The sequence below is a fragment of the Micromesistius poutassou genome (genome assembly GCF_964030765.1).
Source record: "Micromesistius poutassou genome assembly, chromosome: 2".
In the NCBI taxonomy this organism is placed as follows: domain Eukaryota; kingdom Metazoa; phylum Chordata; class Actinopteri; order Gadiformes; family Gadidae; genus Micromesistius; species Micromesistius poutassou.
In genome coordinates, this window is record NC_140272.1 from 16,991,747 (window position 1) to 17,004,237 (window position 12,491).

General features: G+C 49.6%; 1 protein-coding gene across 4 annotated transcripts in view; it reads left to right on the forward strand.

The window, feature by feature from the left end:
* kcnab2a (potassium voltage-gated channel subfamily A regulatory beta subunit 2a) overlaps positions 1 to 10,533 on the forward strand; it is a gene marked incomplete at its 5' end in the record, with an annotated part of 70,223 nt that extends 59,690 nt beyond the window's left edge. For all 4 annotated transcript variants that reach the window (XM_084464334.1, XM_084464336.1, XM_084464335.1 and 1 more), the window contains 10 exons: positions 112 to 156; positions 905 to 949; positions 1,387 to 1,430; positions 2,029 to 2,115; positions 3,438 to 3,523; positions 3,741 to 3,861; positions 4,666 to 4,760; positions 6,556 to 6,676; positions 8,860 to 8,948; positions 10,295 to 10,533. In XM_084464334.1, the coding sequence (XP_084320460.1) occupies positions 112 to 156; positions 905 to 949; positions 1,387 to 1,430; positions 2,029 to 2,115; positions 3,438 to 3,523; positions 3,741 to 3,861; positions 4,666 to 4,760; positions 6,556 to 6,676; positions 8,860 to 8,948; positions 10,295 to 10,384 (823 nt within the window). In that variant the 3' untranslated portion in view covers positions 10,385 to 10,533. The remainder of the gene's footprint in view (positions 1 to 111; positions 157 to 904; positions 950 to 1,386; positions 1,431 to 2,028; positions 2,116 to 3,437; positions 3,524 to 3,740; positions 3,862 to 4,665; positions 4,761 to 6,555; positions 6,677 to 8,859; positions 8,949 to 10,294) is intronic.
* Positions 10,534 to 12,491: the final 1,958 nt, after the last annotated feature.

The window sequence follows — 12,491 nt, forward strand, 5'->3', positions numbered from 1 at the left end:
TATGAAACATTTAAACTTGGAAGTGTGATGTGTGATGTGTAAATGTTTGCATGAGCAGGATTTTCTCCTGTTTTGTCTCACTCCCTCCCCTGTCCTCCGTCTGTTCGGCAGGGCGGAAACCGTGCTGGGCAACATCATAAAGAAGAAAGGGTGGAGGTATGTGTTTTTGTTCTTGTAATTTCCGCCTTTCGCCTCCGCCGTCTTATCGCCCCGGCTGATCATATTGGGACTGAGCAGTAGACTGAGCTGGGGACGCGGGAGAGATAAATTATGTTCACAGTGTCATGGCCGCACCTTGTCATCCTCCCAGAATAACAAATGTAAATAAAATGCCTTTTCACTCTGACTTGGCATCTTCAGTTGGCATCGCTAAGGCCTTGTTTAAAGGGTCCACCTCTACTGTCTCTTCCTCTACCTGTGCAGTAGCCACAGCTCAGCATGTTCTGGTATCCACTTGCTGTGTTATGGGATCATGGGATGCATGGAAGAGCAGGAAACAGGCAACGGCAGAGAATGTATGAGAATGTAGAAATGAGTTTGTTAAAAATAAATGTGTTTTTGTTTTGCACCTGTTGCAAAACATCGTGCACCTGTTGCAAAAGCCATGGATGCTATATTTAAAAATAAAGATGAGTTTATTCTAGACTATGATTTAATATAACTTCCAGATTGCAGCCCTCCACATCAGCAGAAGCTCATGCATGGCCATGAGGATACAGATGATATAATGTGCACTCCCCCACAACATTCGCATGCAGCTGACACCGTTTATTTAGTGCACACACAGTACTACCTCCTCAGAGAGTGACCCTTCTCAAACCACCCACCACCATTGGTCAAGTGGTTTTCTCAAGGTCACTTTTGTTCTCTCTTCCACTTTGCCTCCTCTTCCTCCCTTTTGCAGACGTTCCACCCTGGTGATCACAACAAAAATCTTCTGGGGCGGAAAGTAAGTAGCACCTCCGTCATGGCCGCCATCCGTCCCACTGTTAACGTTCTGTTTGGGCTCCGGTGGCCGACAGCCCTCCTGATAAATTATCCAAGGTTCCCTCTTCATAGCGGGCTTATCACGAGTAATTCAAACTGATATGCTGTCAAGGACTCTCAGTGCAAGCAGCCAAATGTATGATATCATGTGTCCGGGATTGAGGGTGGAGGACAGAGGGCCGGCAGAGGTCTGCCCGGGCAACATGATATAAGGGTATTGTGGCTGGCTGGGTGGGTGACGCCGGCCAGAGCCAGGACACTGAAAGATTAATCGTCCCCCCCTTGAGTAGTTTGACATGATATGATTTGGTTGTGTTTTTTAATCGATAGTGTGATGCTGGGGTTAATTATTTATTGCCCTTAATTTATAATGTATCACCGTTCCGTTGTGTGTTCCAGAGCCGAGACTGAAAGAGGGTTGTCCCGGAAACACATCATAGAAGGTAGGGCTGGGCAATCACACAGTGTTATCGTTTCTCGTCTTTGAACGGTATTATATCGTCACGGAATGAAGATGCGGACTTAATGCGATACCTAGTTTGATAGTATAAATGAATGACGATGATATACCTTTTAAAACAATCAAATATATGATTTTAAATGTCAGCGAGAAAGGAAAAGTAGTTTTAGGCCGATATCAACTTTTGTATACTTCAATGTGAGTAAGCTTATCGTGATATTTACCGAGATAGTGTAGAGTTCGCCGTACTTATAATCAATACAGATAATTAAGTTTCCATATCACCAAGCCCCAACAGAAGGTGAGCCGCACCACATTGTAGAACTGCATCACACGACGATTTATAACTCAGTTTGCCTAACCCTCAACTAACCCAGCTTGACTTCACACACACGTGTTTCCTCGTGTACTTTCTCAGTACTTTCCTCTTGGGGTTAGCCAATGTGCAAGATAGTATTAATAATAGCCCTGTGATTCAGTCTGCGCGATAACAGCACGTTGGGAATGCTCTTGTTTAAACTGACTCGGCTGGGAATGCTCTTGTTAAAACGGACTTAACTCTTATTCACATTCCTTTGTAGGTTTAAAAGCCTCGTTGGAAAGACTGCAGTTGGAATATGTGGACGTGGTCTTCGCCAACAGACCGGACCCCAACACCCCAATGGAAGGTGAAACACCTCCCATTGACGGAACACTCTCAGCGTGTCTCCTCAATGATCCCGTCTCTCTCTAATGCGATCCGCCCACACTCTGAAGCCACACTTTGTTGCCCTTTCGGAGGCGGCGCTAAGAGCTTACACACGCAGCGTGTTGTGGCATCAGCTGGGGCCACACAGAATCCATCTGTTGCCGCGTCAAAGCGACTGTTCAGGGTCAAGCTGGGATCAGAAGTCAATTTGCTTCTCCCCCGAGACCCCCGAGTGGTGTCCTGCAAGGGGGCAGAGTCTGTTGCATTGTGGGAGGCTTCCATCAGGGACACGTCAGGTGCTGTCTGACAGGACGTCAAGCGTCAGAATGGGGATGTTAATGTTATTCTCCTTCCCCTCGTGCTCTGTACTCGCTGCACACAGTGCTGCGTGCACAGAGTTCATAATCAGTGGGACCATCTGTTTGGATTAGTTTTTGTATTTCATTCTGCCATAACGCTGTTTTGTCTATATTACATAACAAACTACCTCCTCCAAACCTGTATTTCCCTCTTTCCAAAAGCTTTTCCCCCTAGGGACTGCAGTTGAAATGTAGCTTTCTTGCTAATTATGGGATGGTTACTTACTGTCCATTGTCCCTGTTATAATAAATTAATAAATAATGCTGTATCATTTAGATTAGCGTTCAAATTTCTCACACACTGGATGAAATACAGTCAAGCAGAAGTCAACATGACAAAAAAATAAATCGTCAAATTAAAAAGCACTATAGTATATTTTGAACCGGGCCTATCGCCTTTTGTAGCCAACCTTGAATAGCACAGAACAGCTATTGAAAATCACTTTTAGAAACCTTTCTAAGGCATATTTGTAGTCGCCTCCACAGCCATGCAATTAAATGCAGAGTTGCAGGCCTGCCATCTTCCATCGCATTTCCAATTGGCTCCAGCTTTGTTCCCCTGCAGCTCCTTTCACATTAAGTAGGACAGTCCCTTGTACAATTCCTGCCCTTTAATTTGGTTCCAGTCTTGTTTTGTTGGGAATGGAGGGATGCAGGGAGTTTGCGACCCTCCGCCTCGTTTGAATGAATCCACTCATGCATTCAGGACATCAACAACAAACATCCTGGCCACTGTGGCCATTGTAATACCCATCTCTAAAAACAATGCCTTCGCATTAATGCTGTGATCCTGTTGGGACAAAGATGTAAAATAAGCCAGAATTGAGAAGATCCCCCAGTACACTGTACATCTTCGGAAAAAGTATATAGAATAACAATCAATAAATAAACAATGATAGAAGGGCATGACAATGATGTACATATGGTCCTCTGTGTGTTACAGAGACAGTGCGGGCAATGACCCATGTGATCAACCAGGGCATGGCTATGTACTGGGGAACATCTCGATGGAGCCCCATGGAAATCATGGTAAGTGCACACGATACACACCCACATGCACACATACACACATGCAATCTCGGATGGCATGTGTCTTTGGTACGGTGGTCTGATCATGTTTGCGCTACGTGATGAACTACACTTCCTGTGGAGCTCACAAAGTATTGCTTCTTGCTTCCATCCCAAAGGCCAGGCCATGTTGCAACACATGATGCGTGTGTGTGTGTGTGTGTGTGTCCTTTTGTAGGAAGCGTACTCGGTTGCCCGGCAGTTCAACCAGATCCCCCCGATCTGTGAGCAAGCCGAGTACCACATGTTCCAGAGGGAGAAGGTGGAGGTCCAACTACCTGAGCTCTTCCACAAGATCGGTGAGTCAGGGCACTCAAACAGAACATTGCGTGGACGTTTGACTCAGTAATTGGTCACGGAAGGGCCGGAAGGGGGCCGGAAGGGATGAGTTGTACGTTAGATATACTTAGTATAGATGTGTCTCTCTTTATTTGTATTGCCTAGTCTGTGTTTATTATCGCTATGTCCTCGAGCAACAACGTCTCCATATGGAATGACTAAAAGTGATTTAACGCTCTGTTTATTTCGAGATGTCAGAAAGATGCATGCTTGTAATGGTCGCTATCTTTACATGGGCTGTGGTCTGACGAAAGGATTTAAACTCTCCTGGCACGGAGGGTACACTGAGACATGTATTGCAGTTTTAAACTTTGCCCGCTCACTCGATAGAAAATGGGAACGGCTTGAGGCAGAGGTTTGAATGTAATTTGATTTGAAGTGAGAGTCGGCTGTGAAATCCAAACGCATTTTGCGTCTTCTTTGATCCAAGTGTGTGCCATAGCGGCCGACAAATAAAGATTGCGATTAATTGAATGGATCCCCTCGGGGCACAACAGGACAGCCACAAAGAGCAAGGAATATAGAGCAGATATGGCCTGGATTTATTTTATTTTCACATATGTTAGCACGTGCAGGGAATACAATATGCAGTCATAGCCGTCTGCATTATTAAGAAGGCCCATTATTGGATTTTTACGTTACAGTAGCCACAGTATATGAGAAGATCGTATATCGTACATGTGTGAGCCAAATGGTCATGAATGCTGTGTAGGCAACTTCAGACGGTGGTTCTAGTTTTCAACATGGTTTGTGGTGTTTCTCAGGTGTGGGGGCCATGACATGGTCGCCCCTGGCCTGCGGCATCATCTCAGGGAAATACGACAGCGGGGTCCCAGCCTACTCCCGTGCCTCTCTCAAGGTACCCCCCCCCCCACCAACGACCTATGTGTGTTTGTGTCCAGATGTTTTTAATCAGTGTCAAAGTTTCCCGTATTTATTATATATATTTTTTTCCCAGTTTAGTTTCAGTTTCATCTTTATGGCTGTTTTGTCGTTGTTTCAGTTTCAGTTTGAAAGATCCTACTCTATTTAGTTTCGGATATCAGGTTATTTTTACTTAATGTTTAGTATTTTAAGAATGCCAACTTATAGAAAAGATTCATGACCTAACATGAACAAAATCATACTTTATTAATACCTTTTGGAATAATAATGACGATTCAATCGAAATAAATAAGATATTCTCCTTCCATTGTAATAGTATTTCCAGTTATTTTTTAAGTCCTGTAGTCCTGTTCCAGCTCAGTTTTAGTTTTTTGTGCAGCCTCAGTTTCTGTGTTTATTTCACTTAATGGACTGCTTTTCCATCAGTTGTTTTAGTGATTTCAGTTTCAATTCCCTACAATGACACTGGTCAACTGCATTTCTTCTTTGATATAACCTCTCTTCCTCCTCGCCCATCTGCGCTCCAACCGCTGTTTGCGTCTCCCATTGTTATTCGTGGTTCTTGCAATAACAGCTGTTTGTTTTTCTATGTGTCTTTCAGGTTGTACAACTTGCCGTCTCGCAAACACATCTTGTGTTGTTATTTTTTTTGTATTTCTTCTGCCCTGTGTTCACCACATCCAGTGTGTGTGCGCCCCCACACACCCACGCCACAGCCATCACCGCCGCCTTCCATGGATAACAAGATTGCACTGCACACTTTGTTCGATTATATTCAAACTTTAAAGTATGCGCATACAAGGAAAGGAAATTTGAAGTCAAGCCAAATAACATTATATATAACATTATGTTTGCAAAGTCGATCACGGTCCACATTCTACTCCACCCAGCAAAAAAAAAAGCTTTCCTTCATTACACAGCATACACAGTATAACCATTATTTTTCTGCCACACTGAACTTAATCTAACCTATGGCCCCACAACCCAGCTTATGTCACGCAAGCTGCTTGCATCCTTTACACACCACAGTTAGTCTTATTAATATAATTCACTACACAATTACACAATGCAAAGTGCCCATGCACAACACACACTATCGGGAATTTAATTAAACCAGTCAGCAGCTCTATGTGTGTGTATGTGTGTGTGTGTGTGTGTGTGTGTGTGTGTGTGTGTGTGTGTCTGTCTGTTTGTGTGTGTGTGTGTGTTTGTGTGTGTTTACGTGCGTCGAGAGCTGTATCCTCAGGACCAAGAAATGATTTGTTGTCGAACATGCCTTCCCCCGCTTTTTAGAGCGCTGACCCAGCGATCGAACTGTGCCTTTAGGTCTCCAGTCCCTCGTGCCTCCAGGCCCTACCGATACCTCACTCTGGTGTCGTCCGTGTCTGCATTTTGTAGCTCGGCCCGCGTTCAATCACCGGGTCATTTCCTCTGGTCTGAAACAATGCATTCAGTGCCGGTCTGAAACGAAAAGCCGTCTCTGTCATTGAACGCAGACGCGCGTGTCCCCTCCCCCTACCGCTCTAGGAGCAGCGCTGGAGAATCCATTCAGTGTCGTGTGTGTCTAGTCTGTGCTCGTGTGTGTGTGTAAAAGTGTGTGTACGTGTGTGTGTGGGCACGCATTTGTGTGAACCCCAAAAAGCACACGGACAACAGGCCCACCTGCATTCCCCTAAAAGCAGAGGTCCGGAGGCTCTGGGGGGGGGGGGGGATGAGCCGTTTCAGAGGGGTGATCTGTGTGCTGAGCAGGTGTGCTGTGTTCTCGACAGGGTTACCAGTGGTTGAAGGACAAGATCCTGAGCGAGGAGGGTCGCCGTCAGCAGGCGAAGTTGAAAGAGCTGCAGGCAATCGCCGAGCGGCTGGGCTGCACTCTGCCCCAGCTCGCCATCGGTACGCTCAGGCCCTCTGCCGCTCTCTCTCTTTCTGTCTGTCTGTCCGTCCCTTCTGACTCCACCACCACCACCACCCCCGACCCCCCCCCCCCCCCACACCACCACCGCCACCACCGCCACTACTACTAATACTGATACCGCCACACCCCTGGTACTTGATGTCCTGTTGGTGGCGATCGCCGGACGTGACCTGCTCGTGTGTCGTGTCGTGTGGTGTCGTGTCGTCGCAAGGGGGCCGCCATGTGTTTGTTCGACGATGGAGCGGACAAAAGGGGCTGTTTTTTTCCTGTTTTCTACTTGGGGAACCAAATGATTTACTGATCGTCGTGATTTTAGTGATCGGAGTCATTTGTGTCCAAGTGGAAAAAGGTACGGAGTGGTCAGGGCGGCGTCGACGCGTCCCCGGGGCTGGCCGGACGGGACGCGCAGCTTCTCCGCTACGCCACGCGTCTCACATGGCCGCCCAGGGTCTTATTACCAACCCGGCGGGTTTGGTTTCGCCCCTGACTCAGCAGTTCAGACCTAACGGCAAACCCATAAATCATCTGGTGGAGGGGGGGAGGGAGCGATGGCTCATCGTGCCTCCCCCAACAAACACTCCCCCCCCCAACCCCCTGCCCCTGCTCCCCCCCCCCCCCCCCCCCCCCTCGCCCCCGCCCTCACATCTATGACGCTGCAGAGGCCAAGATGACTGGATCACGGAGCCGGCCTCCATGGCGGGATTCAAACCGGATCAGGTTTTATCTGCTTTCTTATATTTCCCCCGCCTCGGATCCTGTTATGCGGCGGGTCACAGACAGGCCTGCTCACAGCCCATTAGCTCTGGCCGCTCCAGTCGCTCCAGTCGCTCCCAATGACCATCAATCCCCTGTCGATGGCATCCACCCCCCCCCCCCCCCCCCCCCCCGCTGTGAATCAGGTGTGCCACCTCCCGGGTCACCTCTTCACGGCCGGCCGGCGTCGAGCCGAGACGGAAAAAAGATGAAATAGCGCCACGCCTCCAGCCGGCCCTGTGTCCCCCGGGGGGGGCGGGGGGGGGGGGGGGGGGGGGGGGGGGTGCCGGCGTGGCTTGGCTCCTGCGGCGCAAGCAGAAAATAAACAGCAGGATTTATACGCGCTGCGGCAGCAGTGTGGCGTAGCCGGGCCGCGCCTCTGGCCGTTGCCGCCCCTGCGTGGCGGTAATCCCGCAGGAAGTCCCCCCGGGGGGAAGCCTCTGACGCCGGCGACTCTCCCCAAAGTCCCCCGCGCTAATTCTATTCCCAGAGCCACCGCTGGATCCTAATCCCATCGCTCTTTTAATAACGTGATGTTCCGCTGGCCTCCGCACGCACTGATCCGTTTTGGCTCGTGCTCTGGTCAGCGTGTGGCTCTGCCGGGCTTAGAGGAGGGAGCTGGGGGTGGCGGGGGGGGGGGGGGTTGTGTTTGTGTTGTGTGGGAGTCGTGAAGTGGTTATTGTCATTGAGGATAATAAGATAAAGTACGCAACCTTATTCTGTTGATTGATATGTGCAAGTGTGCGTGCGTTTGTGTGTGTGTGTGTGTGTTTGTGTGTCTCTGTGCAATGTGTGTGTGTCTCCTGTGCGTGTGCGCCTGTGTGTTTGAGCCTGTCTGTGTTTCGTCGTGCATTTGTGTGTGTGTGTGTGTGTCTGTGTATGTGTGTGTGTGTGTGTCTCTATGTCTGTGGGTCTCTGCGTGCGTGGTTGTCTCTGCGTGTCTCTGCCTGTGAGTATGCACCTGTATGTCTTTGCGCCTGTGTGTGTGTGTGTGTGTGTGTGTGTGTGTGTGTGTGTGTGTGTGTGTGTGTGTGTGTGTGTGTGTGTGCGTGTGTGTGTGTGTCTTTGCACCTGTGTGTGTGTGTGTGTGTGTGTGTGTGTGTGCCTCTGTGTGTGCGTGTGTGTGTGTGTGTGCCTGTGTGTGTGTATGTGCCTGTGTGTGTGTATGTGCGTGTATGTGCCTCTGTGCGTGTACCTGTGTGCCTGTGTGTGTGTGTGTGTGTGTGTGTGTGTGTGTGTGCGTGTATGTGCATCTGTGCGTGTGCCTGTGTGCCTGTGTGTGTGTGCGTGTGTGTGCCTGTGTGCGTGTGCTTGTGTGTGTGTGTGTGTGTGCGTGTATGTGCCTCTGTGCGTGTGCGTGTGTGTGTGTCGGCGGGGTGGTCACTACTGTCCACTGGGTCTCCTACAGCGTGGTGCCTGCGGAACGAGGGCGTCAGCTCCGTGCTCCTGGGGGCCTCCACCACAGACCAGCTCATGGAGAACATCGGAGCCATACAGGTGAGGCCGGCCCCCCCCCCACCCCCCACCGGTGTGGACGCTGTCGCCTGGCGGCCCGCTGGAGCCTAGGGAGCCCCTCACACTCGTACGCGTCAGCACGTGATGAGCGCTCGGTTTGGTGGGGGGGGGGGGGCGCACTGGGAATACAGCCAACCGACCAATGGGAGTTCAACGCCTTTGACCCCATAAAACACGCATTCAGGTTGAGGAACGGTGGAAGTCGTCGGTTGGTTTTGGTTTGGAATTCGGTCGGGGTTCAGTTCTACGTCGTACAAAGCTGTAATCAGAAGCGTTTGAAGTCGGAGCGCCGGCGTCAAGGTGGGGGGGGGGGGGGGGGGGTGGGGCTCTGGCGGTCGGCCAGAGCCGGCGTCGGTGCTAGGCCGGGCTGTAATGCTCGACTCGGTAAGAAAGCATTAGCAACGCTGAGAGCTCATCATGTGCTGACCGCTTCAGGGCGGTGGTTGGTTTGCGAGCCCTGCTCCCACGCAGGGCTTTCTACATCATATATATATATATATATATATATATATATATATAAGGTCATATAAGGTCAGGGGAGTGGAGGGGTGGCTCACCATCAGCGTAGAGAGAGAGCGCGCCCGGGGCCGCTCCCTGCTTCCTGTGCTGATAGCATGCGTTGGTTCAGTGGTCGGATTCCTCTGATCTGCTCATCACGTTAAGTCTGGCCCTCGGGGGGGGGGGGGTGGGGGGGCGGGGGGGGGGGGGTTGGACTCTTCATAGACGTCAGCGTTCTTCATATTTAGTCCATTCAGTGTTCTCCACGCCGCTCCACGGCTAAAGGTCTGCACGTGTGATTATGGACACGCAGTGGACCATTAAATTGTCATTAAGATCTTTCGCGGACCACCGCATACGTAAACGGGGAACAATAGATAAATGGCCGTGCAGTGGCTGAGCAAAGAGTGCCAGCGCCCTCTTGATACGAGATTAGAACTGCCAGAAGGACAGTGTGTATATTCAGCAAACGCAAATGAACACGTTACGATGGAAAACATGTTTTTATAAATAACAAGCCACTCTCCTTCTCTCCCCGTCCACTTCTCCCTTCTTAGAATAAATTGCTCCCCAAAAACAAATGCTAAAATCAACATGTCAAGAAATGTTGATTCCCTCCGTTTTGTTAAAACAAACTGTATTTTTTGTCACACCGAATGCATTTGGGCACTCTGTTTGGGTAGTATAGTATATGGTAGCATAGTAAAAGAGTCAACCTAGCTCTTAAATACAGGTTATATATATCTCTCTCTCTCTCTCTCTCTCTCTCTCTCTCTCTCTCTCTCTCTCTCTCTCTCTCTCTCTCTCTCTCTCTCTCCCTCCCCCTGCAGGTCCTCCCCAAGCTGTCATCTTCCATCACCCATGAGGTGGACAGCATCCTGGGCAACAAGCCCTACAGTAAAAAGGACTACCGCTCTTAACGGCCAGCGGCCCTCACGCGGCCCCGCCCCTCTCTCACGTGCGGTGGGGGATGACAACAACCAAGAAACACACACACACACACACACACACACACACACACACACACACACACACACACACACACATACACACTCACACACGGACACGTACACACATCTTTGCCTGATCCTCTTGTCTGCTTGAGCTTTTACGGAATGAGGCCCTTGGCGCATGAGTCTGGTCCCACGTCGGCCACCCCAGGGCCCCTGTTCCCCCCCCCCCCCCCCTCCCCCACCACCCCCCCACCCCCCTCATTTAGATCTGGCGGAGGATAAGATGAGACGAAGCGGACGGAGATACAGGGCGGGTGGGGGTCGGTGTGTGTGGAGGCCCGCTCCACTGGGAATGGGGATGGTGGAATTGAGATGCGTTTTAGACACAAAGTCGTTAGGGGGAAGTTAGGGACTCGAGCTCATAGTACAGTTTCAGTTACGTGTTCAACATAGCTGAACAAGCGTTTTAAAACCGGCGACAACAAAAAGAAAAAAAAGACCTTTAAGTAAAATTGCAAAAAGGTTATAAAAAAAAAAGCACTTGCTTGCTTGGCAGTCAGATACATTTGTTTTTCTTGATGCGTTATATGTTTCTTTCCTTTTTTTGAAAAACTGAATGCATAAAAAGCAAGATTAAGTTCCTACTGTATAAATATCCAAGACTACTCTTCTCCGTTGCATATGTACCATATTAGACAGGTCAGTTCCTTAAAGGTTTTTCGTTTACGAATATCTGTGTGCGATGCTGTCATCATGGGTCTTTTCGGTCTCATTGTTTAGTTTGTGTTGTCTTAAATCGTCGGTTGTACAAGCCTTTGCTGTAGGCTTAACCAATCAGCACTTTAGTATCGCCAGTGGTCGCAGTGTCGGAGCATTAATAAAAGGAAAATAGGAGAGCGGATGGGCCGCTGCTAGAATAGTATTCCCCAGTCATTGCACTAAACATATCTGGGTCCAATGTCTGTCATCAGTACTCCCGTCCTCTCCTGTCCTCTCACGTCCTACTAACTCGGCCAACATTTCTGTCCCTTCGGTGGTACTGTTTGCTCTGGCCGGATCCTCTCTTACCCTGGCCCTTGGCAGGGGAGCAGTGTCCACCATGGGTGCAACACTGCCCTCTGCTGGGAAACCCTTGTCATCTTTTGAATTGGCCAATTGAGAGCGTAGGCCGGAGTGCTATTGGAGAGACCTGGGTGTTCAAGAGTCCATTGCCCACAACAAAGTGGAGCCGAACTGTGGAGCACATTATATAATGTGTGTGTATAGTGTCCCGCGTCTGTTCCACACTGGTGTTCACGTAAGAGGCCCTGGAGAGGTACAGTTCCAGTAGGCGGTCCTTACCAGTTCTGTGTCAGCATTACGCACATAATCTCCCCCCCCTCCATCCAGTTTAAATACCTAATTTCAACAGTGACATCCAACTGTGCCCTTTTAATGTTCAAGTTACTCTTTACTTTCTGCGGACGGCAGCATTATTGGCTGCCTCTCGCCCCTGACGTATGGGAGCAAAGATGGATTCAGATACGTCGCTCAGTGCAGAATACACATATTTGTTTCTGTCCGGTCTGGATTGTTGTTTGAATATGTTAAAGTCAGCAGCTCAGGGAACAGAATGTTAGTGGGGTGGTGGTGGTGGAGGGGGAGGGGGGGGGGGGGGGAAGCAAGTTGTCCAGGTGTCAGCGCGCACACAATGCTGAGGAGCTTGTATTTACTTGGAAGTTACGCATGTCTCTAGTCCCTCTCATGTGTGGCCACTGGGGATACTTTTTACGTCCGTGGCATTTCACGTGGCTTGAGCCAAAGATGTTCCGCTCTTCTCTTCTTATAAGAGTTACTACAACCTCTACGGCCTCTCTTCGCCCCCCCCCCCTCCCCAACTGTTATATGACTCTTGTTCCCTGCAAGGGACGGAGCAGATCATCCGGACGCATGCACCCAAACCCAGCTTGGTATCTTAACTATAGTGCGGACCTTTACCTGCCATGTATCTCGTCAGTCCTCCACCACGCTGTGATTAAAGCTTTAGTCCTCCTCCATATAAACGGTATGCATAATAAGACTCCGCTTTCGGGAA